General features: G+C 43.6%; 2 protein-coding genes across 4 annotated transcripts in view; one reads left to right on the forward strand and one right to left on the reverse strand.

The window, feature by feature from the left end:
• Nucleotides 1-27266, forward strand: part of SRGAP1 (SLIT-ROBO Rho GTPase activating protein 1) — a 272029-nt gene that overhangs the window by 93747 nt on the left and 151016 nt on the right. The window lies entirely within an intron of this gene.
• Nucleotides 2711-6331, reverse strand: LOC132225783 (COMM domain-containing protein 1-like). The gene is made up of 2 exons (XM_059680754.1): nt 6319-6331; nt 2711-3184 (listed from the first exon to the last, which is right to left on the reverse strand). The coding sequence occupies exons 1-2, from the start codon at nt 6329-6331 to the stop codon at nt 2814-2816; spliced, it is 384 nt and encodes a 127-aa protein (XP_059536737.1). The 3' UTR covers nt 2711-2813.

Genomic DNA, 27266 nt, shown 5'->3' on the forward strand with positions numbered 1-27266 from the left:
ATGGTATGAAGATGAACTTCCTTAACATTACAGACACTTTAGCTCCTAATTTTCTCATTTAAAGGCTTTTGGAGGGGTTCTTTGTTGGACTCAGTAACTGATAAGTTATGTAACTATTTATAGAAATTATGAAAACATTTTATCTTTTAGAAATAGAATATACCTTTATTTAGTGGATCCAGATTTTTATTTTTATTTTTTTGTAGGTTATGTGTGATTTAACCAACTACATCACATGCAACTGGGAGTGGTGAGGGGGAAGCTGCTAACCCATGTGTCTCATGCAGAAAATGATCTGGGTACTGATCCTCTTGGTGCCTTGATTCTTTTTATCTCTAAAGTGAGTATAGTAACTACCTTCAGGGTTGTTTTAATATGTGAGATGCTATATGTCAAGTGTCTACAAATGTTAGTACTTTTTCTTCCTTCCTTTTTCCCTTCTTTCTAAACACCTTAGCTAGACTTTAATGCCCCTATTCAGCTCTAAGAGACTTAATGAATGCCTACTGAATTGAATAAGTTAAAATGTAACTTTAAGAGAAACTTAATTGAGAAGTAAAATCAGATCAATTGGTAGAAAGGATGTCAATTCTGCATGTTGGTTTTATTGTTGTTGAAGAGATACCTGAAACTGAGTATTGGTGTTAAAATAATGAGCTACTCATGGTCATTTGAGTTGGGGCAAGAGAAAAAAACCCTGAGAATAGAATACTAGCAAATTAATTTCTTTTGGTGACTGTTAGTTTACCTGGATCCATTTATTTAAAATTCTTTGAAGATGTGCAGTGCTAATTATAAATCCCTGCCCTGAAAGAACTTTTTATTCTCCACCCAAAGAAGGCAGAGGACAAGCTAAGATAGTGGGCTTCTTTAAAAACTCTCCTCAAAAGGGAACGTGTGCTTTGGGGTTTGTTATGACTGAGCCCTTGATGGTGTGGCATGACTGTGACAAGTTACTGATGTCTGTTAGCCCCATTTGCATGACATAGGAATGATTCATAGTCTTAGGCAACCTAGGTTTGTAAGAAATGGGAACCACTAAAAATAGTATATTTTGCAAACATGCAATATGCTTTGAAGTGTTTGATAATAAATGTTTAACTATAGACAAGAAAATTAACCAGAAATCACTCTTGAATACCAGAGAATTCAGTTGTTAAAATTCTTTGTAAGATGTAGGAGAATGGCTAAAGAAACTATGGTACATCCAGACAATGGAATATTTACTATTCAGCCCTAAAAAGAAATGAGCTATCGAGCTATGTAAAGACATGGAGGAACCTTAAATGCATATTGCTAAGTGAAGAAGCCAATCTACAAAGGCTATGTACTGTATGAATTCAACTATAACATTCTAGAAAAGGCAAAACTATGGAGTTAAAAAATCAGTGGGGAACAGGGGTTGAGTCAGGAGAAGGATGAATAGGCAGAGCACAGAGGATTTTTAGGGCAGTGAAAATACTCTGTATGATAGTATAATGGTGGATACATGCCACTCCACATTTGTCAAACCCATAGAATGTACACACTAAGTGTGAACCCTATTGTAAACTATGGACTTTGCATCATTATGTCAGTGTAGGTTCATCGATTCTAACCACTGTACCACTCTGATGAGTGAAGTTGATAATGGGGGAGGCTGGGCATGCATGAGGGTAAGGGGATATAGGAACTGTCTCTTCCTTCTGTTCAATTTTGTTGTGAACTTAAAACTACTCTAAAAAGTAAAGTTAAAAAAATTTTCCCGAAAGAACAGAAATGTAAGAGACCTCCCACCATCTACCCCAGGCTATGGGCAGTCTCTCTTAATTGATAGAATATAAATTTGCCTTTTGAGGATCCATTAACAAGGCATACTTTTTTTTTTATAACAGCCGTATTGAGATATAATTTCTGTGCCATACACTTCACCATTTACAGTGTATGATTCATTGGTTTTTAGTATATTTGGAGTTATATAACCATCACTACACATTTTCATCATCCCTAAAAGAAATCCTGTACCCATTTCTCATCATTTCTGATTCTTACTACCGCCGCCCATAGCCGCAAGTAACCATTAATCTACTTTGTCTTATAGTTTTGCCTATATTGGACAATTCATATGAATGGAATCATATAATCCAAGGGTGGGAAAAAGCAGGTTTTTCACTTTCTTTGGTCGTTGTTTAAATTAACCAACCATTATTACCTAAAAGATAAATCATAAGTAAGATTATAAAATAATAATATGAAGAAGTCAAATAATATAAATAAATAATATAATAATAAATAAATAATAATACCAGAATAAACTCTGTGTTTGCATACTCACAACTGTAAATCTACTTTTGCCCAGAAAAGTCACTGAGGCCTGCTCCTTACCTGGACCAGTGAGGTAATGGTGGGAGCCCATGGCCTAACTATTGTTTCAGCAGGTAGCCAGCTGCCTGGAGTTCAAAGCCTCAATGATAATGGGATCTGGCAAAATATTGTGCCTTCAGCTGTTCATAGCAGCATTATTCAGAATAACCCAAAAGCAAAAGCAATGCATATATCCACCAACTAATGAATGGACAAATAAAATGTGTATTCATACTATGAAATATTATTGGAATGAAGTATTGGTACCTGCAATCACATGGATGAACTTGGAAAACATGCTAAGCAAAAGCAGCCAGATGAAACAGGAGCCATAGGCCAGGGTCCCCACTGTTCCAACTGGTCTAGGTTGAATTTGAGGATTTAATACTAATGGGTGAATAATATTAAAAAACAAAAACAAAAGCAAAAACAGATCATGAACACCTTTGCTTCAACAAGTCCATTTTCAGCTAGGCTGGCTGCATCGGTGGGCTGATACTTTCTTCTGCCTCTGAGAGCTTCTTCAGAACTTGGTTGACCTCGGCCTCATCAAATTCCAAACACAGAAATTCAGATTCCTGTCCACTTTTCCCTATTTCCAGCTCCATTATAGCAACGGGGGTGTGTATCTGAGCTGAGTGCCTGGACTGTGATTTGCCATCAACTCTCCAGCTTAGGCCCCGAAGCCCACTGTCCCAGCGGCTCTGGTCCATCAGGCTCTCTCGGATCTTTGTCTTATGACTCTTCCAGAATTTAGAAATGACAGCAGCTTGATCAGATGTGATCCCTCCTTGCTTTTTGGTTTGAGCAGTCAGGAATGGTGGCTCCTCTGGGCTTCTTCCTTGTTGGCAAACTCAAGCGTGTCAGTCTGCTGCTCAGGCTTCGACCTCAGGCAGGAAAGCGTGTGCACAGGAGAAAACGCCCATGGACAGCCCGTGACTGTGGCTGTGATAGAATGTCCAGAAGTACCTGACCCTCAGGTGAAGGAGGAGGCAGACCTAGGCCATACCACAGCCGGGCAGGGGCCCACACCTCTCCTGGCTTCTCTCTCTCCTGTGTTCTAGGATACTGAGAGTCTGTGGTAACTTGTGTAGAAACAGAGTAGAGTTGTTCTCATTCCTGCCTCCACCCCACCCCCAGTCTCATGTTGAGAAAGAAAAGCCATATGGGAACTGAGAGTGAGCGTATGGGTGTGAGGTAAAACAAACGGGCGGGGCGGGACGGGGCTGCAGCGCCGTCTGCTTGTCTTTGTTGCTTGTCTGCTGGCTTCTTCGTGTGTTCTTTTTCCTCACTTCACTTTTCTTCTGGAAGGTTTACTGGGGGAGCTATGCAGGATTTAATCTTGAATGAGACATGTGATGTAACAAAATCTCCAGAAATGGTTTCTTAGTTGGAATTGCATCTCCATTCTACATGACTCAGCAGACACCGATTCTTGGAAAATAATAAGGACCGGGGCCAGTGTGAACCCCCAAGAGGACAAAGGGGATGGCACCAACAGACGCTGCCCCAACACCAGTGAGGGTGCAGTCTCGGGGAGGGAGGATGCCGAGCCGCAGTCTCTGCGTACCTGCTTGAAGTCTTGGAGCAGTGGTTCTCAACCTTCCCAATGCCACGACCCTTTAATACAGTTCCTCATGTTGTGGTGACCCCCAAGCATAAAATTATTTCGTTGCTACTTCATAACTGTAATTTTGCTACTGTTATGAATCGTAATGTAAATATCTGATATGCAGGATGTATTTTCATTTTTACAAATTGAACATAATTAAAGCATAATAATCACAAAAACAATATCCTATCTAATAAAAGAGAAACATGGTAATTACCCGTACGTCTGCTACCCTTCCCATTGGCTAATCAGGGCGATATGCAAATTAACTGCCAGCCAAGATGGCGGCTGGCAGCCAGGCAGCTTGAAGTGAACATGAGACTTGCTTGCTTCAGTGACGGAGGACTCCAACGTTCCCCGCCTGCCGCTGCCAGCCTCTGAGCTTGCAGTTTGAAACATTGTTACAAGTATAGAACCCAAACAAACCAAATACCTGCTTTCAGCAGCGGAGGCCTAAGAGCTGGAGCCAAGCCTCAGAGCTAAAGCTGGCCCAGAATTAAAAAAAAAAGAAAAAAGGAGCGGTTGGGAGCTTCAGTCACCCACCAGCCTGAAAACAGCCCTCAGCCCCTCACCCAGACTGGCCAGGCACCCCAGTGGGGACCCCCACCCTGAAGGGGGTGTGACCAGCTGCAAACAGCCATCATCCCCTCATCCAGGCTGGCCAGGCACCCCAGTGGGGACCCCCACCCTGATCCAGGACACCCTTCAGGGCAAACCAGCTGGCCCCCACCCGTGCACCAGGCCTCTATTCTATATAGTAAAAGGGTAATATGCCTCCCAGCACCGGGATCAGCGTGACAGGGGGCAGCACCCAAACCCCCTGATCGCCCTGCGGCTCTGTGTGTGACAAGGGGCGGGGCCACAACCTCCCTATCTGCCCTGCTCTGTTCGTGACAGGGGAAGGCGCCCCAACCCCCTGATCGGCCCTGCTCTGTGTGTGACAGGGTGCGGCACCCCAACCCCCCCTCCCCCCCACGGGCCCTGCTCTGTGTGTGATGGGGTAGAGCCATAACCTCCCCATCGGCCCTGCCCTGAGTGTGACAGGGTGTGGCGCCCCCAATCCCCTGATCCGCTCTGCTCTGTGTGTGACAGGGGGCGGTGCCCCAACTCCCCTATCGACCCTATTCTGTGAGTGACAGGGGGGAGCTCCTCAACCCCCTGATGGGCCCTGTTCTGTGCGTGACAGGGGGGAGCTCCTCAACCCCCTGATGGGCCCTGTTCTGTGTGTGACAGGGGGGAGCTCCCCAACCCCCTGATTGGCCCTGCTTTGTGCGTGACAGGGGGTGGTGCCGCAACCTCCCCATCAACCCTGCCTTGAGTGTGACAGGGAGCGGTGCCCCAACCCCCCAATCGGCCCTACCCTGAGTGTGACTGAGGGTGGCATCGCAACCTCCCGATCCGCCCTGCTCTGTGCATGACAGGGGGCAGTGCCCCAACTCCCCAATCAGCCCTGCTCTGAGCCCGACCTGGGGCTGCACCTAGGGATTGGGCCTGCCCTCTACCACCTGGGAGCAGGCCTAAGCCAGCAGGTCGTTATCTCCTGAGGGGTCCCAGACTGCGAGAGGGCACAGGCCGGGCTGAGGGACCCCCCCCCCCCAGTGCACAAATTTTTGTGCACTGGGCCTCTAGTTTAATTATATATGTGTTTTCCGATGGTCTTAGGCGACCCCTGTGAAAGGGTCGTTCGACCCCCAAAGGTGTTGCGACCCACAGGTTGAGAACCGCTGCTTTAGAGCCTGCTTTCCCTTAATAGCTCCAAATTTATGCCAGGACGATATGGGGACTAAGTTTTCCCAAAATGTCACTACAGTGGTTCAGAACACGCTCAGTAGAGGTAAGGCGAGTGGCAGTTAAAGCTATGACAGCCCTTTGATTCCTTCTCAGAAGCTTTGAAGAGCCACCAGAAAGTTATGCTTGCCCAGTCCTCAGTGCTCAGTGCCACCTTCCCTCGGTGCAGACACGCTCCGCTGTCTCGATTGGTGCCTCGGCTCACTCCCCATCACTCCCCTCTCACTCCCCTCTCACTCCCCTGCAGACCAGGGAATCCGAGCCCTCCTCGCGAGAAGGCTGCATCCCTCGCTTGTTCTTGGTGATGAGATGGTCTGTTAAGCATTGCAGGCTGGGGTTTGCAGTGCCCATTAACTCTGATGGATCGTCCTTGTTGAATGACCTGACTTTATGAGCAACTTCACTGAGTGCTTAATAAGGTGAAGTAGAGTCCAGAGGATATCATTTTTTAAAATACTGTTGATGGACAGTGAGGATTAGCATGTAATTGCTTTCCTTGGTAAGTAGGGTTTGCACATAGGAGGCTGCTTGGCCCAATTGTGTTACCTCGGTAACCTGTATTGCAAGTTGCTTACCTGATTTCTGCATGTGTTACCTTTTTGAAAAGCACAACTAGGAATTTGAATCTACTCCTAAATGCCACACACCACACCTTACTATAGATAGGCCTTATCCAGAGAATGTTGATTTTTAATAATTTTGTAGATCTAAGCTCTGACTTCCTGTCCCTCGTCTCCTCTTTCTTTCCCTGTGTATCAGGTTAATGGTGTATCTATTCATGAAGTTGTCCATTTATCTACAACCTTTTTTGAAGGTGGGTAATTGCTGTCTTGGTGTAAGTGAAATGTCTTGCCCCGGGAAGGTAATGTAAATAAGTGTATTATATTTTAGGTGGACCATCTTCAATGACAAGACATCTGTCAATTATAAGACTGAACATTTTTCATTACCGGAGAATGGGGATTACTTTGCAAAACATGACCCTAGCAAACCCAAAATGTAAAGTGAAGCAACCCGTTCAATTTCATCTGTGCCAGAATACCAGATACCATCTATCCTAATCCCATGGCTGGTTCCAGAAAATGTTTACTGCATATTTCCAGAGAAACAAGTTTCTGAAATTATGATTAGGCAAATAAGTTCTGATTACCAAAATCTAATTAGCTACATATGTATTCCTTTGGTACTGATGCCAGGATCATTGATAAAGCTCGGTGTGAGTTTTGCTATGTTCCTTAACGTGTAGTGGAGCCTGATGGATCATTTAAAGCTGGGATGGAAACTAAGGAAATTCAGTTCATTTGGCATTTATCTTGAAGATTTAAATCCATGTCATTAGATTATCCATAGTTATTTTAGGAGGATTTGCTGAAGATGTATTTCTTTCCAGATTTGAAATTCCTACTTGTGTGTGTGTGGGGGGTATATGTTTAAATGTTGAGGGGAGCCTTATTAGATTTATTAATAATAAACTATGTTTTTATGATTATGATTCTTCCAAACAAGGCTTTCAGTTAATAATAATTACCTTTATTGACTAGCTCTATTATACTGGACATAAAAATGGGGTATTCTTTAAATTAGTATTTCGTGGCAAAGGAAGTATTTGAACCCAGGTCTGTGAGATATCAAAGCCCACACAGGCTTAATCACTATATGTATTCAGATGAATCCATCAAATTTACCTTCTGGCTTTGAAACTTGTAAGCTACATCTTTTCAAAACTCCAGAACCCTGATGAACATACCATGGCATTAGGCTAAAATGACAAAAACTAAAAACAAAACAAAACAAAACCTCTGGAGCCAGACTGACAATCTTGCCTTCTTGAACAATGTTTACATCTACACCCTAGATCAACTGATGAAAGTTCTCCACAGTGCGATTGTGTCTGCTGGGTCAGCTTTTGTATAACATCTCAGATTGTCAAAAATGCCCTCATGATGTGGTCCATTAGTGGAATCAGTTTAGGGCAGTGGTCGACAAACTGCAGCCCCTGGAGTGTGGCTCTTCCACAAAATACCACGTCCGGGTGCGCACGTACAGTGCGATTGAAACTTCGTGGCCACACTCAAGGGGCCAAAGAGCCGCATGTGGCTTGCAAGCCGTAGTATGCCGACCACTGGTTTAGGGTAACTGACAGACAGGGATATGACACTGTTACTCTAAATCAGCGGTTCTCAACCTGTGGGTCGCGACCCCTTTGGGAGTCGAACGACCCTTTCACAGGGGTCACCTAAGATAATCGGAAAACACATCTATAATTACATATTGTTTTTGTGATTAATCACTATGCTTTAATTATGTTCAATTTGTAACAATGAAATTGGGGGTCACTACAACATGAGGAACTGCATTAAAGGGTTGCGGCATTAGGAAGGTTGAGAACCACTGCTCTAAATCATCAACTGGACATCCGTGAGGTGAGCTCTCAAATTCTCACTCACCTTGTCCTTCCCACCAGCATCTCCTGAAGCAAGGTTCCCTCTGCAGGTTCTGTGTGTTCTACTTCCTTAATACTTACCCTCATCCTTTCTCCTTGCCCACCACCACCAACTGGTTTTAGGCTTCTATCTTTTCACTCTACTCTTTCCTTCCTGTGAGCAGCTTCCTTTGTCCTCCTGTATAATGCCCACCAGATTTGAAGACTTCATACAAGCAATTGCAAAATATCTCATTATTAACTTTTAAATATTGATTACATGTTGAAATTACAATATGTTGATATATTGGGTTAAATAAATATATTTTAAAGTTAATTTTACCTGTTTCTGTTTCTTTAACTACTAGTAGCCCAGTGCACGAAATTTGTGCACATTAAAAGGGAATTAATTGCCCTAACTGGTTTGGCTCAGTGGATAGAGCATCGGCCTGTGGACTCAAGAGTCCCAGATTTGATTCCGGTCAAGGGCATGTACCTTGGTTGTGGGCACATCCCTAGTGGGGAGGTGCAGGAGGCAGCTGATAGATGTTTCTCTCTCATTGATGTTTCTAATTCTCTATCCCTCTCCCTTCCTCTCTGTAAAAAATCCATAAACTATATTTTTAAAAAAAGAGAATTAATTAGCAGAGATATTTTAATATTGCTATTTGCCCTTTCTCTATAATAGAAGTGTGAGAGATGAAAGGAAATTAGTAAAATGTATATGAAAATAATATATAAATTTATTAATAAATAAACAGTAACAAAAGGATATAACAACAACAGAGGCATGATATAAAAACATGATACGAAAACAACAAAAACATGATATGAAAACAACAAAAACATGAAATAAAAACAACAGTGATGCAAACAATGACTGATAAAGTGATTAAACTTATTTTAATATCTCCCTGTACACCACATTAAGAGTGAAAACACTTTCAGAGTGCTTGACTAATTTCCCTTGTGATGAAGTACTTAGAACTTTAACTGTAACATCACATGCTCTTCAAACTCGAGAGAAAGCAGCATATAACTGACCATGTGAAAAAAGGGGTTCAGGTAGGAATATGCCTACTTTGTCTAGAGTTTGTCCTTGTGATTTATTAATAGTCATCACAAATGCTGGCATCACGGCAAACCGTTGTCAAATCTATTTAAATGGGAGGCCAGTGTCAGATGGGGACAAATTAATTCTTGGAATCATAACAGCCTCTCCCTCTGCAGATCCTGTTAATACTTCAGCTTCGATAATGTTAGGTCGTAATCTTTTGATAATAAATCTGGTACCATTACAAAGACCCCATTTACTATTGAGATTTCTCAATAGCATGACGATTGCACCCACTTTTAATTTTAATTTATGACACGGCATTCCTGAAGGAGTAATACTATTAAGAAATTTGATGGGAAAATTTTCCTTTTCAGCATCATCTGTGGAATCAATGGAATCATCACTCAAATATGTGTGAAAATCTCCATTGAGTATATCCAAATTTTCTTCATTTAATTTTTGAACATACTCATTTTTTGGACAAAGAATTGCACATTTAGATATATTTTTAATATTATCTATAGCAGTGGTTCTCAGCCTTGGCTGCACATTAGAATCACCTGGGAATCTTTTTAAAATCCTGATTCTTGGGTCTCATCCTCCAAAAATTGTTTCTTTGTTATGGGGTGGTGCCACAACATCAGGAACAAAGAAACAGAATTAAAACTTTATTGCGGGGAGCCGCTAGAGTGTTTTGGACAGGTTCAAGCCTTGAACTGATGAGAGGGCACAGTCCTCTCATTGCCACGTGCAAGTGCCAGCTTGGAGGGCAAAGCCCTCCCAGCACAATTATAGCCAACAGCTGTAGTTGTAAGCTTAAACCTATGGTCCGAACACATGGCCCCACGTGCCTGAGTGATGTATAGTTTAGGTGCATGTAGTTGAGTAGGATTGAAACCTGGGAGAATGTTTGTAAACATCTTGGTCACGCCCTTACTTTGCCTCTATCATCTGCTATAAAATAAAGGCATGGCTGTGGGTGTGGTCACTGTCTCTCAGAGAAGCAGCGTCCCACCGAGACCCAGATTTCATTCTCTTGTCTGTCTTTTCTAAGCCTTTCAGCCGCCCCCACTCAGGTTCACCCCTGGCCGTGCTGGCACGGCACACTTTAGAAAGATAATGCCTCCACACTCCCAGGGCGGGTTCCTGCCTTAAACTCCACCCTTACAGGAAACAGCTCTGGGAAACAGCTCGGGGGAAGGCGCAGCCATTGCCAAAATAACCCCTGCAGGACTGACTTCCTTCCGCTTGGTTGTGGTGGTTGTGGTGTGATGAACACCACCTATGGTTTTTATATAAGTAGATGAGAAAATTTAAAAATACATATGTGGCCTACACTTGTGGCTCAAATTCTGTTTCTACCTGCTTGCTTTCTACAGTACTTATCCACAGTTTGGGCATACCATTTGTGTGAGATATCTTAAAGAGAAAATAAAATGTGTGGGAGGACTACATTCACCAACAGCCACAGACGAATGTCTGTCTCATATGATATTTAACTTCATAGGTACCACTAGTGTAGAGGGTTAACCAGACATTGTACTGTTTAGTAGATTAATGAAATTCTTTGAAAGATGACTGTTATCTACTGTAGAATTTTATCTCCATTATATACTTTCTTCTTTTTAGGTTTTCCCTAAAACTGAACATTTAAGGTAGCAAGTGTCTTCCCTTTTAGAGCAAAGTATAATAATACTAGGGGCCCGGTGCACGAAATTCGTGCACTGGGTGTGTGTGTGGGGGGAGTGTCCCTCAGCCCAGCCTGCCCCCTCTCACATACTGGGAGCCCTCAGGTGTTGACCCCCATCAACCTCCAATCGCAGGATCGGCCCCTTGCCCAGGCCTGACGCCTCTGGCCTAGGCGTCCGGCCCGGGCAGCGGGGACCTGCAGTGGCAGCTGGGGGCGCCGCGATCGCGCGGGCTCCGCCCCTGCCCCTGCAGGACACCTCTGGCTGAGGCGTCCAGCCCGGGCAGCGGGGACCTGCAGCTGCAGCGGCCCCGCGATCGTGGGCTCCGCTTTAGGCCCAGGCAAGGGACCCCTAGCTCCTGGGACTGCCAGCTTCGACCGTGCCCAGCTCCCATCGCTGGCTCCACCCCTACTTCCTGCTATCACTGGCCAGGGTGGAAAAGGCACCTGATTCTCCAGTCATGGCTGGGGGGCAGGGCAAAGGCGGCCCCAGGGCCGCCTTTGCCCTGCCCCCCAGCTCTTACCTCCCCCCTGGGTTTCCAATCACTGTCAGTGGCAGGGGGCTTCTTCCTGCTTTCCCTTTCGCCTCCCTGCATTGTGCCTACATATGCAAATTAACCGCCATCTTGTTGGCAGTTAACTGCCAATCTTAGTTGGCAGTTAATTTGCATATAGCCCTGATTAGCCAATGAAAAGGGTATCGTCGTACGCCAATTACCATTTTTCTCTTTTATTAGTGTAGATTTCAGGACTACTGGGGAAAGTTTTAATGAGAACTATCTCATTAAAATAGTACTGGGTATTTGAAACAATTGTAAACCTTTCCAAATTTTTTTTTACAGCCTGGTCACTGTGGCTCAGTGGTTGAGCATTGACCCATGAGCCAGGAGTTCACGGTTCTATTCCTGGTCAGGGCACATACCTGGGTTTCGGGCTCCTTCCACAGTGGTAGGCGTGCAGGAGGCAGCCGATTAATGATTCTCTTTCATCATTGATGTTTCTATCTCTCTCCCTCTCCCTCTCTGAAATCAATTTAAAAACCATATAAAATTTTTTTTTTCCATATGAAATTACCTGGTATGCCTAAAATAACATTGCAGAAAAAGACCAAATTGTGCATTTTTAAAAAATCAACAGGTTTGTCAGAATAGCTTCAAGATTATTTTCTTGTTTTATAAAGAAAATTATATAATTGGAAACAGGAAACATTGCTGACACAACAGAATATATATTTTGGTATGTTTTTTCCCTTGGAGGGACAGGCAAAGGGGTGGTTGGAACTGATAGAAGAGGAACTAAAGAATTCCAGGGACCTTCTTTCATGGACTGGAGCCAGATTGCCTGGGTTCAGAACCCAGCTTCATTTACTGGCCAAGTGGCCATGGGCTAGTTCTTAACCTGTTTTTTTGCCTCAGTTTACTCATCTCTAAAATTGAGGTAATAATAATAATACTGTTATGCCCAGATTTCAAGATTCCCAAGAACCCACAGGGAGCCAGCCAGTCCGATGCAAAAGCATTTCAAACCTAGGTTTGGCTCCCCTGCCCCCCCTTACTGGCACAGCAGCAGGTGGCAGAGAGAGGGAAAACTCTGTGTGGAGAGAGGTTTTATAGGGGGTTGGGGTAAGGGGAGGAGAAAGGACTGTGGGCCCTGCCGATTGGCCAGGCGCGAGTCGGTGTCTCATTACACAGGATGTGGTCATAGTGATGGCGTGCACTTCCCTTGACTATCATTGGCCAGTCCAGAGAAATCCTGGGCGTGGCCAGCAGTGGCTTGGCTTCCGGGAAGAAGCCTTGCTGAGCACATGGCCAAGGTAAGACGGAGGGCATAGCCCTTACCCTGGGGCAAGGTGGAGGGCGTAGTCCTCGCCCTTTCAATACGTAACAGAATTGGTATGAGACATAAATGAGTTAATTCATATAAAACAGAATGGTACCTGACATAATACACAATCAGATTTAGCTATAGGACAACATTATTATTATTATAGATGTCATTACTTTTATTAGCTCTCTTACCTATGAATCGGAAATTTAATTTTCTAAGCCCTTTATCACTCATCCCATCACCCTTCTGACAGTAGTGTGAGTCAAGTCCCTGAGGGCAGGTATTTATTTCACCTGTTTTAATGATGAAGTCACTTGAGCCCAGAAGAGGGTCAGTAACTTGCCCAGGGTCACATAGGTATTTAGTGACTGAGCTTCCCAGTGTATCCTTCCCACTAGCCCCATAAACAGGATTGTTAAACCCCAGGGAAAGTTACACTGTGGTTTTTCCTCTTTGAATTATACCCCAGCACAGCTTAGTGGTGATTACTTGTGGATGGCTTGATCACTTGTGTTTATTTTACCTAAAATCCAGCAAATTCTAAATTTAAACATTTCCCAGCAGAAGAGTTGGTTATCTCTGCGTTTTTTAAAATGCTGGCGTCCTCTCATCTAACATAACTGTGTTTAAGGCCCAACTCTATCCTTCGTTTAACTTTGAGTACTTTGTCCTTTCATAAAATGAAAATCATACTATTTTGAATTGACTGAGCTCCTCTAATTGTTTTCATATATAGAAGCTGTAATCTTTTTAAAAATATATATATTTTATTGATTTTTTTTTTATTTTTTATTTTTTTACAAAAAGGAAGGGAGAGGGATAGAAAGTTAGAAACATTGATGAGAGAGAAACATCGATCAGCTGCCTCCTGCACTCCTCCTATTGGGGATGTGCCCGCAACCAAGGTACATGCCCTTGACCGGAATTGAACCTGGAACCTTTCCCTCCGCAGGCTGACACTCTATCCACTGAGCCAAACCGGTTTGGCTAGAAGCTGTAATCTTGCTTCAGACTGGTACAAAGGGAGACAATACAGGTTTTGGCAAAGTCAACACGGCAAACAGCAAAGGTGGATTGAGACCTAGTGCTGTTAGTGTGTTGTGGCCTTGGACTAGTCATCCAGTCTTTTTTAATCTTAGTTTTCTCATTTGCAAAATAGGGATGTTGGAATGTAAATGTTGGACTGTCGTAAAGATTACAGATAATCTAATAAAGAGTTTGGCCCTTAGGACCAATGATGGTGGTTACTGATGCTCTCGAATGTCTACCTGTGCCCAGGTGGAGTTGCATGCTCTACACCCAAGACAGCATGTGAATAAGGCAGTAGGGGTTGGAAAATCGAAATGGAGATAATCTAGAGAGCTTTACCTATTAATGAAATATTTGGAAGGATATACAACAAATGTTATTAATATTACTCATTTGGTGATAGAAAATCAAGTGTTGTTTTTTTTTTAATTACATTTTCTAACATTTTATCATTTACATGTCTGTTTTGTAGCAATAAATTGTTATTTTTAAATTTAAAAAATCATTCATGTTTTTTAGAAAAAGGAATTGCACCGTATTAACAGATGTGTCCCCTAGATGATTGAATTTTCCCCCCTTCTTCTACTTTTCTAATCTTCTGAAATGAGTGTTTGCCTGAATGATGGAGAAAATAAAAGTTCATTTTTAATAGGCATAATCAGCACCCCAAGTGCAATCTACAGTGCATTAGAACTCGCAAAGTATGGGTTCTTGAGAAATGTGTGAAGATGTTTTAGGACCAATAGATGTAATAATAATAATGCGAATAACAATAGGTTCCATTTTCTATGTGAGGCTCTATTTAAATTTCTTAAGGTGCATTATCTAATTTAATCCTCATAACAACTGAATGAAGATTAGTTTTTTCAATGGAAAACAAAATCTTGATCATAGCAACAGAGAAAATTGTCACCTATGCTCAGTTGAAGAAACAAAGCTATCCACAAAATTTATGCCCACGTTGGCATTGGGCCAAGTCCTATAATCTGTGAGCTGCCATGCAAACCTTAACTACTATACACTGCCCCCCTTTTTTTTCTTCCTCAAATCACTCTTAATTGGGCAAACTTGGGGGTGGGGGACAATGGGAAAGGTTTTGGAATGGTTTTGGTTGAATATCTTTTTCTTGCTTATGCTTAGGATACAGTTATCAGTACAGTTATTGAATGAAAACAGGTGGTGATACTGAAACCTGGTTTTGTACCACTGCAAGTGTGGAGGTTATGGGTGGGTAAGTCTGTTCCTTTTGTAGTGGGTAATGAACTTGGCAACTGCTTTCCTTCTGGCCTTTGGTTCCCATAGTGATTCGGAAATGTTCCTAGGTTAGTTTTGAAGGAAGTTTCACATTTGAGTATTCATAACTGCTTTCCCATAACTATGAAGTAATTTTGTATTTACTTCTCATGAGTTGCCGTGTTTAGTGGGCTTTTTGATTGGTTGGCTTTGTCCAGTCTCTTGAGTGCACTTACTCATACAAAGTACTCTTTTGGAAGTTTGCTATTTAATTTAAAAAGTATTTGTGACTTCTTTGCAGAAGGGGAGGGATGTTCCTGTTTATTCACCTTTATAGAAAAGCAATTAGCATGAGTCATAGTGCTGGCATTTGATACATTTTTGTTGAACCAATGGGTAAGTTCTTGTTTCAGTTCAAGGAGACTTTTTTAAGGGTTGGAGTTGCCTGATGGGAACAGAGGCTGCTCTTGGGAAAGAGATAGTGAACTCTGGGCAGGCATGGGCTTGGGCAGTGTGACCACCAGACAGCAGATAGGACTAAATGATGCCTAAGGCTTATGGTAGATTTGAGATTCTGTGATTCGTCTGTGTCTCTAACATGTGTCCCAAGAGGAGAGCATAGGAACCACAGACTATGCTGTGGGGCTGTCGGTCGCGGAGCTGGCTGACGGGACTGGTACAGCACTGGGAGCACATGCTCTTCTGATTGCTCGAGTCAGCATGAACAGTTCTCATTTTGAGAAACAGGTCCAATGAAATTGGGCTTCAGATCATCTTCCAGATTTAGTGTGAGTCCAGGAGAGAATGGTGAGGAAGTGAAACTGTTCTAGTATTTTCAATTCCGAGAAAGTTGGTATGAGATGTTTAGAATAAGTCAAGCCATTGGCATCCAGGTTACAAATAAGTTCACTTAAAAGCCAGGAACTAGCCCTGGCTGGGTGCCTCAGTTGGTTGGAATGTCATACCAGGCACCAAAAGGTTGCTCTCTTGATTCCCGGTCAGGCACATATCCAGGTTGTGGGTTTGATTTACAATCAGGGTGTATATAGGAAGCAGCTCATCAATGTTTCTGTATCTCCCCACCCTCCTCTTTCTCTCTCTCTCTGAAAATCAGTAAAAACATATCCTCAGGTGAGGATATTTTTTTTAAAGCCAGGAAATAATATTACTCACTAAATATGTCACCTTAAGTAACTTTTAAAAAAATATATTTTATTGATTTTTTACAGAGAGGAAGGGAGAGGGAGAGTCAGAAACATCGATGAGAGAGAAACATCGATCAGCTGCCTCCTGCACACTCCACACTGGGGATGTGCCCGCAGCCAAGGTACATGTCCTTGACTGGAATTGAACCTGGGACTCTTCAGTCCGCAGGCCGATGCTCTATCCACTGAGCCAAACCGGTCAGGGCTCACCGTAAGTAACTTTGATTGGTTTCCCACACACTATTTATATTGCTGCCTCATTCATGAGCCCCCCCCAAATTATTACTGATCTCAATTTTGTTTCAGTGTTTTATCTTACTTAGTTGCTGATACTAAAAAAATTTGGAGATTACCCAAATTATCCAGATTTCTGGCTTGTCTATTTAAAAAAAAAAAAATCAGTTTTGGCATAATTACACCAGGCTCCTACATAGCAACCGTGAACTGGAGCTTGGGGGCTAGAAGTCATGGACTTCAGTAGAGACATTATTGTCCCTCGTTCTTTTATTCCCTGCTTCCTTCATTCATGGGGCTCGTCTGGCCTCGCAGGGCATTTGAGTTTACTCTCGATATAATGCTCATATGAGGGTCTGAAGATGAGACTATAAGTAGCTACTATGGCAACCTCAGGAGGGGACTGTTGAATAATATCAAGTGCTTCATTGGATGCGGGCCGAGTGTTCTGCCTCTGGGATGATCCCAGCCAGCCAACCCTGTAACCAGAGTGAAGAAGAAAACAATGTTCTCCTCCTGTGCTTCCCAGCGGCGTCCGGAGAGCTCTGGTCCGGGAGCCGGGCCGCGTGCCCTGCCCACCGTGCCTGCCTAGGCTCGGGGTCACTTGGCACCTGTGCTGGAGAAGGAGCCAGGGGCGTGGCAGAGGCTCAATGGCACCCATTCAGCAGCCTTCTGAGTGCGGCAGCCAAGAGACCGTCAGCTGTGCCTGCGAGGAGTGTGGGTGCCCGCCAGGAACATCTAAACTTCAAAGGGGAAAAGCTGTACTGTGGGCTGATGTGGAAAGCTTTGGGTCCTGTTGAATTGGGCTCATTTTTATAGAGAAGGAAGATGGTGCAAAGAATTTTGGGGGACTCTTCCTGTTTTTAGTAACCTTTCCACTCTACCCCTGAGGTGCCAAAATAATTAAAATGCTTGAGGAGCCGCAGCACCTAACCATAAAAGTAGACTGAAAACAAAGGATTTCTACTGTTTTGGTCTCAGAGCTACATAGAATTAGGGTGCTGCGAAAGAAGCAAATTCCATTAAAATGGAAGTTATACATTTATGACCAATTTAGATTTCTAAAGGGTGGGGAGTTAGGGGGATTTTATAATCTTGAGCAACCTATACTTTGGTTCTAATAAGAAAAAGAAATTGTGCTTTCTGTGGTTCTTGAAATTCTTTTTTTAATGCTGGCCCAGGCCTGAAGGCTGATGTCTGGACTTTGTTAAAAACAGCATGTGCCCTTCAACAATCTAAGAGCCTGAAGACAAGCACGAGTAGACTAAAGCATTCCCACAGCCCCCCAGCGCCCAAGTCTGATTCAGTGACTTCCTGAAGACCTTCGTCACTTACTGTGCACGGGTTTTATTTCCTTCACCTGCCCCCTTTCCTCACATATCCCTGCTTTTCCTTTTCTTATTGCTCTTGCTTTTCTCATCAAGCTGTATTTCCCTTTACCCAATTCTTGCTCCCACCTTCCCTCTTTCTTACAGTCTATCGGCCCAATGCCTTCTTTTTTTGTTGTTGTTTTTAAATATATTTTATTGATTTTTTACAGAGAGGAAGGGAGCGGGACAGAGAGTTAGAAACATCGACGAGAGAGAAACATCAATCAGCTGCCTCCTGCACACTCCCCACTGGGTATGTTGCCCGCAACCAAGGTACATGCCCCTGATCGGAATCAAACCTGGGACCCTTGAGTCCGCAGGCCGACACTCTATCCACTGAGCCAACCCGGCTAGGGCGGCCCATTGCCTTCTTAACAGAGTGGGTACATAGTGTGGGCAGAAAGCTGGGGGCGAAAGATTCAATTAAAAGCCAGTGTTCAGCCCTGGCCTGCATGGCTCAGTGATTAAAGTGTCTGCCTGTGAACTAGAGGGTCTCGGGTTGGATTCTTGATCAAGGGCACGTACCTGGGTTACAGGTTCGAATCTACCCACCACCACTCCTATTGGTGTTCCTGCGGGGGGCAACCAGTTGATGTATATGTCTCTCTCTCTCTCCCTCTCCCTGTCTCTCTCTCTCTCTCTCTCCCCCCCCTCTTTCCCTCCTTCCCTTCCTCCCCGCCCCCCCCCCCCCCCTGCTGCCCCTGCCTTCCACTCTCCTTAAAATCATCAATGGAAAAAAATCTTCACTCCTTAGGTTAGAATTAATAAAATAAAAAATAAAAAGTCCGTGTTCCGGTTATGGAAGCATAGTTAGGGGAGGGGGAAAGCTAAGATGTAGTTTTCAACCATGTACTAGAGCTGTTTGTGCGTCTGATCATGTGTAAAAAAGAATCTCTTCCAGAAAAGAGCAGCTAGGTATAGGGGTAGGCATGGCAGAGGCAATAAAGCAGACAGTGTTTTTTAAATATGTTTTTATTGATTTCAGAGAGGAAGGAAGAGGGAGAGAGAGAGAAATATTGATGAGAGAGAATCATTGCATGTCTCCTGCATGCCCCCTACTGGGGATGGAGCCCCAAACCCCGGCATGTGCCCTGAAGGGGAATGGAACCATGACTTCCTGGTTCATTGGTTGACATTCAACCACTGAGCCACACTGGCCAGGCAGTAAAGCTGATTTTGTATTTAGGTCCCATAAAGAATTCATAATGTCCTGGCTGGCGTTGCTCAGTGGTTGAGCATCAACTTATGAACTAGGAGGTCATGGTTCCATTCCCAGTCAGGGCACATGCCCAGGTGGCAGGTTTGATCCCTAGTGTGGGGCATGCAGGAGGCAGCCAATCCATGAGTCTTTGTCATCATTGATGTTTCTATCTTTCTCTCCCTCTCCTTTCCTCTCTGAAAATATATATTTTTTTAAAAAGTTTATAATGAAGTATAAGATTAGAAAATTCTAGCATTTTCCCTTGATTCTTTTTTAACCGCTTTGTTGTAAAGATTAAAAGATATACTATCCTTTAAGAAGTGTAGCTTTTCAAAGTAAATTGCAAGGTGAATGGACCAAAATATATAAGAATGGTACAAGGCAGGTGTTTTAAATGATTTGTAACTTTAAGCCACTTTAAAAGTTACTTCTAATTATAGTAAAATAAAAGGTGGTCTGATGACATTGTGGTACTTCCATCTCATATTCCCAGTATTCTATTAAATATAGCTGACTCTGCCTTCTCTTATCTAAATTAGCATAAAACAGTTTTTTTAAAATCTATTGTCAAAATTTGGCAGGAAATGTCATTTCCTGATAATGTCATCAGTTAAAACATAGGTCTACAGCTATCTTTTCTGTGGATAATATGCTTTTGTTTTTAACTCATTAAATAAACTAGAGGTCTGGTGCACAAATTCGTGCACCAGTGAGGTCCCTTGGCCTGGCCTGTGGGATCGGGCTGAAACTGGCTCTCCGACATCTCCTGAGGGGTCCCGGATTGTGAGAAGGCACAGGCCAGGCTGAGGGACCCCACCGGTGCACAATCAGGGCCAGGGAGGGTTGTGGGAGGTTGGCCAGCCAGGGAGGGACCGCGAGAGGGCTCCAGGGCTTGTCCGGCCCATCTCGCTTGTCCCAATTGGCCGGACCCCAGCAGCAAGCTAACCTACCAATTGGAGCGTCTGCCCTCTGGTGGTCAGTGCGCATCATAGCAAGCAGTTGAGCCGCCTTAGCGTATCATTAGCATATTATGCTTTGATTGGTTGAATGGACGACTGGACTCTGCATATTAGGCTTTTATTATATAGGATTGAAACATTCCTTATAATCAAATAGAGAGCTGAATAAAGATAGTATCCTTATCTTATGGAATGTTTAATTTTAAATTTTCTAATAATTGGCCCAGCCCCTGCTTAATTTATCACCCTGCAGAAAGTAAAAAACTGACATCCATGTAATGCCCTGAACTCTCCAGATAATCATACCCCTGGGCCTTTGCACAAACTACCCTTTTTGCCCAACTTGGCATATTCCTACTTAGCTGCTCCCTCCAGTGTCCCCTCAGAGTCTTCCCCGATTTACCTGGGCAGAATTTGTTGTCCCTTCTTACGTGTTATTCTCACAGCACTTGCTTCCTGCTTCAGTATAGGACTTATACATTCCGTTGTAAGTGATGATCATTTAAAAAAATAACAGTTACTTGTCTTCACACCTGTAGACCAGGAGGCTCTGAGGGCAAAAAGACAATGTGATTATATTTGTCTGTCCAGAGCCCAGCACCTGGAAGATGCTCAGTAAACGTTTGTCAGGTGAGTAGGGTAAGCATTTTGGTCCTCATTGTTCACTTGCTGAGTGCACATTATTGAATGAACATTGGGAAATTCAATTTTTTTCAGATTATGTGGGTAAAAGTTGGATGCAGGACTAGAAATACACTTTTATTATAGAGTTTGGCCCAGGCCCGAGGATAAAATAGAATACATAGGATATTATTATTAATACATGGATTGTGTATCAAATTAAACATTTTTCTTTTGTACTTTGAAAAGATAAAATAACAAAGAAGAGAATTAATATTTCTGATGTTTAAACAAAGCTGGTTGATGTTCAGTATTGGCTTAGGCCTGAAAAAAATCTTAAAATATAGATATAGATATATATATACACATATATATAAAAATTGATTACATATAAATTGATTAAATACATAACTTGATTATATGTATATATTGTATACATGGTTGATTTTTAAAATTGCCATCTGGTCAAGGATTTTGTGGGCTAAAGCCTAGAAGGCATGTATTCTCGGACCTAGACTGTGTTGTGATTCTCCGTTGTGCGGTGAAGGCTGAGGAAACGTGGCTAACTAGGCTACTTTCTGGGATCCTACTGTCCGCTCCTGAGCCAGGGTTTTAGTTCACTTGGAGCCAGAGGTTACTGGAGCTCTCATTTATTGAACTGTATGAAGTTAAATCAAATAAGATATGAAGTTGCCAAAGTCTATAATAGAAGTCTAAAGAAAGTGAAGTGAAATAATTGGTGTTTCTTGTGTTGTTTTCCTAGATGAGGGTCTTCTCTTATGGTAGAAGTAGACATATAAAATATGCCTTTGATTGAGAGATGTTTAAAACATTATGATATTCAATGCACGTAACTGGAGTTCTTTTTCCACTGTTGACCAAATAGGACATTGTGTGTGGGAGAAACCTTGTAGGGCTCGATGCCCAAGGACCACATGGAGCAAAGGATGAAGAGGTAGTGATGGGAGAGGGGAAAGGAAAAGCATTTTATGGAATAGCAAATTTGGGTCCTAAGTCCATATATGCATAACTAAGCATTTTGATAACTAAGTATCTTTACTGAAGCAAACATTTATCAGAGATAGCTATTGAATATCATGTGCTATGTGAAAATTTAGAGACATGATCTTTGCTTTTGAGGCACTAATTTGTAACCTGTATAGTTCCAAGTGTTACAGTAGTTATAACATAACAGCAATAGTACAATAATGATTTTAAAACAAAAGCAGTTGACCTAATTATAGTTTCTCTTAAAGCCATAGCATCATGACATTCAGGAAATACTAAGGAATTGACATTAGCACTTAGACAGTTAAAAAAATATATATTTTATTGAATCTTTTTTTGGGGGTGGTGGTGATTCTTTTGGCTTTTTCTTTTTTTTTTTTTTACTTTAAATGTTAGAAATACCATCATTGCTTTTTTAGATGATGCTAGACACTTAAACTTTTATTTGATACATTAGTAGTTTTACAATATATAGCATTCTAACAAATTACTAGAAGGCTGGGCCTGGATCACTTGGCTTGCTTTCCGTTGTCACTCTCTTTGTAATTGTTGAGCATTATAATTTTGTATCATGGACTTTAGAGTCAGGTACACCTAAATAGGAATTCAAGCTTTAGTACTTATTAATTGTATAACTTTGGACAAAATAATCTCTCTGTGCTTGGTGCAACTGTATTCTCATCTATGTTATGGAGACACTGCAAAATAGGATTGCATTGCTGTAAGAATGAAATGAGCTAAGATATAACAAGTGATTGTCCCAGGATCTGGAACCCAGTAGGAACTCTGTAAATATTCTCCTGTTATTTGCCAATGGTAAATTGCTTGTGAGGTTAAACTGTATTTCAGTACACACTTTCAAATTGTAATTACTGCAATAAAGGAAACAGCCTTTATTTGAAAAAGCTTCAATTTGCAATTACTTCAGTACAAATGATTTAAACTAGTTTAAAAGCTTTTCATTCTTAAAACTTATTCAGAGAAAAACGTGCTAGACTTTGTATTTACTCCATGAGACTTCGTGTCGAATTAGATCAGGACAGAAGGTCCATGTTTAGAGAATGCCTGGAACCGTTGTCAGTACCACAGCCATTCTAAAATGTAAATCTTTGTACTCTGTGCAGATCAATGATTTCCACACTCTGTCCTTTTCCTTTAGTAAAAATCAATCTACTAATATGGTCTTAAATGTCCTTGCTTAATTACGGGGAAGTTAATGACATCCTGCCTCTTGTGCATTCCAAATAAAAGCAGTCTAGTGAATCTTTCAGATCTGTACTTTCTTAAACTGGCCTTTCCTGCAGCGCAGATAAACTGCAATCATCGATCACCTTAATTTATTGTCTTTTATCCTGGCTAGCTTTCATCTGGAAAAAAAAAAAAAAAAGTGCACATTTGTTTTCCATACTTTACCAGAAATTGTTATCTAGGCCAAAATATAATATTTGGCTTTTAAAAGCTATGAAAACTGGTGCTTTTGTAGTAAGCTTTTATCTAAAATAATACTAAGGTTAACGTCATTTCAAATGAAGATGTTATAATGAAAACTTAGAAAAATGGATACAACCTCTCTTTAAATGTCAGAAATGTGGAAGTGACTTTACTTTCATTTCTGAAACAATGAGGATTAACGGTTCTGAGAGCACAGTTTCTTAATTTATTTAATTTTTTAAAAAGACTTTCTTTTCTTTTCTTTTTAATATATTTTATTGATTTTTTTACAGAGAAGGGAGAGGGATAGAGAGTCAGAAACATTGATGAGAGAGAAACATCGATCAGCTGCATCCTGCACACCCCCTACTGGGGATGTGGCCGAAACCAAGGCACATGCCCTTGACCGGAATCAAACCTGGGACCCTTCAGTCTGAAGGCTGATGCTCTACCCACTGAGCCAAACCCGTTAGGGCTCTTAATTTATTTTAATGATGCTCCCCACTAATAGGTTAATCGTCCCTGGAGTTCTAGGATGAGGCCATGATTTTGAGCTTAGAATGGAAACAACCTGGTTTCATACATGTCTGTGCTATTTAGTTTGCTTAAGTTATTGGTGATTTCATAGTTCAATAGCAGAGAAAGACTTTCAGGGTTTATATTTTCCACGAAGCACTACCTGAAAGGTTACACCATGTCTCGCCATCCTAAACTCCCTTCCTCAGGACCTAACTCTTTGGGGCCAGGGTATCAAAAATATCAATTTTAGTTTATTTAAGGAACTACATTTTCATTCCCCAAATTGGCACAGCCTTCCAAATCCTACGTATCTTTTAGAGGCAGTGCAGGGCCAACCCCTCTAAAGCTATTACTGATGACGACCCCCAGTTGGCTTGTGATCTTTTCTTTGCTGAAAGTCCTTTCGCTTGTGTCATTAGTACCGTGAAATCTAGAACTGTTTTCTTTTTCTCATTGCACGTTTTATGGTAATTGACCAATATGGCGCTTTGCCTGGTGGGGAAGTCTTTTCGCATCTCATCTCATTGCCTCTGGAAGGCAAGGTGGCAGCTGTGACTAGTGCCCATTTTGCACTTTAGAAGCATGAGTTCCGCAGAGCTATTTGCTCCGCCAGGTCACACTTCTACTGAAACTGGTGTCCTGATTCTCTGTGTTCTGACCCGTGCTAGCTGTGTGCATAAGTCTTGTCTTCTGATCAAGCCTGCTAACTCTTCAAAGACCTTTTCTGATGGGGACTCCACATTTCAGATTCCACTTAGGAGGAACTGAGATGCCAGTTCACCCATATCCTGGAGGGGCTTTATTCTATAGACTAGAGGCCCGGTGCACAAAAATTTGTGCACTGGCGGGGGGGTGGGTGTCCCTCAGCCCACTTGTGCCCTCTCACAGTCTGGGACCCCTCGGGAGATAACGACCTGCTGGCTTAGGCCCACTCCCAGGTGGCAGAGGGCAGGCCCAATCCCTAAGTGCAGCCCCTGGTCGGGCTCAGAGCAGGGCCGATTGGGGCGCCGCCCCCTGTCATGCACAGAGCAGGGCGGATCGGGAAGTTGTGATGGCACCCTCAGTCACGCTCAGGGTAGGGCCGATTGGGGGGTTGGGGCGCCTCCCCCTGTCACGCTCAAGGCAGGGTCGATGGGGAGGTTGCGGCACCACCGCCTATCACGCACAGAGCAGGGCTGATCAGGGGGTTTGGGCGCTGCCCCCTGTCACGCTGCTCCAGGGGCCAGGAGGCCTTGCGGCTCCACTGATACCAGTGCTGGGAGGCCTCGCTGCTTAGCTGATCCCGGTGCTGGGAGGCCTCACGGCTCCACTTGACACAGGGCCAGTGAGGCCTCGCTGCTCCGCTGATCCCGGTGCCAGGAGGCCTTGCGGCTCCACTGATCCCAGTGCTGGGAGGCCTCGCGGCTCCGCTGATCCCGATGCGTGAGGCCTCATGGCCCCGCTGATCCTGGTGCTGGGAGGCATGTTACCCTTTTACTATATAGGATAGAGGCCTCGTGCATGGGTGGGGGCCAGCTGGTTTGCCCTGAAGGGTGTTCTGGATCAGGGTGGGGGTCCCACTTGGGTGCCTGGCCAGCCTGGATGAGGGGATGATGGCTGTTTGCAGCTAGCTGGTCACACCCCCTTCAGGGTGGGGGTCCCCACTGGGGTGCCTGGCCAGCCTGGGTGAGGGGCTGAGGGCCGTTTTCAGGCTGGCAGGTGACTGAAGCTCCCAACCTTTCCTTTTTTTCTTTTTTTTTCTTTTTATTCTGGGATTTATTTACCTTCTATGGCTGTCACTGGAACTGAGAGCCGGCTTTAGCTCTGAGGCTCGGCTCCAGGTCTGAGACCTCCGCTGCTGAAAGTAGGTATCTGGGTTTGTTTGGGTTCTATAATTGAAACACTGTTGCAACTCCAGCTGGCCGGCTGGCTGAAAGCATGGGGTTTGTTTAGCTTCTATAATTGCAACATAGTTGCTTAGAGTGCAAGCTCAGAGCCCAGCAGCGGCAGGTGGGGAACCTTGGCTTCCTCCTTCACTGGAGCAAGCAAGCCTCCTGTTCACTTCAGCTGCCTGGCTTCTCGCCGCCATCTTGGTTGGCAGTTAATTTGCATATCACCCTGATTAGCCAATGGGAAGCATGTCGGAGGTATGGTTAATTACCATGTTTGTCTATTATTAGATAGGAAGGATTAGTCTTCCTTCCTTTTCCCTCCTTCCCTCCCTCCTTTCCTTCCATCGCTTTATTGTATTTATTGGGGTGTCATTAGTTAATAGAATTATATATGTTTCAGGGGTATAATTCTATAATTCATCATCTGTATATTGTGTGTTCATCACCCAAAGTCAAGTCTCCTTTAATCATCATTTACCCCCCCTTTATCCTTACCTCTCCCACCCTCCTTTCCATCTGGAATCACCACACTGTTGTCCGTGAGGGGTGTGTGTGTGTGTGTGTGTGTGCGTGCCTGTGTGTGTTGGGGTTTTTTGCTTAATCCCTTAACCTTTTCCACCCAGTCCCCCTACCCCATCCTCTTTGACAGCTGTCAGCCTGTTCTCTGTATCTGTGAATCTACTAGTGGCCCGGTGCACGAAATTCATGCGGGGGCGGGAGGGGGGATCCCCTCAGTCCAGCATGCACCCTCTCCAATTGGGGATGTCAACTGTCAGTTGGCAATCAGACATCCCTCTTGCAATCTGGGTCCACTGGCTCCTAACTGCTCACCTGCCTGCCTGCTTGCCTGATCACCCCTAACTGCCTCTGCTTGCCTGCCTGATTGCCCCTAACTGCTCTCCCCTGCAGGCCTGATCTCACCCCCAACTGCCCTCCCCTGCCGGCCTGATCTCATCCCTAACTGCTCTCCCCTGTCAGCCTGATCACCCCTAACTGCCTCTGCCTCGACCCTCACCACCATGGCGTTGTCCAGAAGGAAGTCAGATGTCCGGAAGATGGCCGGTGGACCCGGTCTAATTAGCATATTACCCTTTTATTACTATAGGTAGATTATATAGGATAGGATTGCTTAAATGGGGCGGAGGGGGGAAGCCTTTTTCAGCAGGAGGAGATGCTCTTGGCAGACAAAAATACATAATCCCTATATCTGGACTGATAGCCAGCCATATGCACTATAACTGCCAAACTGGTCATTAAAAAATTGAACCGTGCCCTAACCGGTTTGGCTCAGTGGATAGAGCATCGGCCTGTGGTCTCAAGGGCCTCAGGTTCGATTCCAGTCAAGGGCATGTGCCTTGGTTGTGGGCACATCCCCAGTAGGGAGTGTGCAGGAAGTAGCTGATCGATGTTTCTCTCTCATCAATGTTTCTAACACTCTATCCCTTTCCCTTCCTCTCTGTAAAAAATCAATAAAATATATTTTTTAAAAATTGAACTGCTTTCTTACACCTTACAGCAAACAGCTGTTGCCCTTAAAACCCCTCCTCAGCCCCCACCTTAGGTTCTGCCTTCACAGTTCACCCAGATTTGGTTCTGATTGGTCAGTTTCTATGCCAGTCAGCGTCAAAAGCTCCGCCTCCTAGGCAGCCATTGGCTCCTTGCAGTTCACCCAGATTTGGTTCTGATTGGTCAGTTTCTATGCCAGTCAGCGTCAAAAGCTCCGCCTCCTAGGCAGCCATTGGCTCCTTGCAGTTCACCCAGATTTGGTTCTGATTGGTCAGTTTCTATGCCAGTCAGTGTCTCCGGGCCTATCTCCGGGCCTGATCAGAGAGGTGGGGCTGATCAGCAG

This window comes from Myotis daubentonii, chromosome 2 (genome assembly GCF_963259705.1).
Source record: "Myotis daubentonii chromosome 2, mMyoDau2.1, whole genome shotgun sequence".
NCBI lineage: Eukaryota > Metazoa > Chordata > Mammalia > Chiroptera > Vespertilionidae > Myotis > Myotis daubentonii.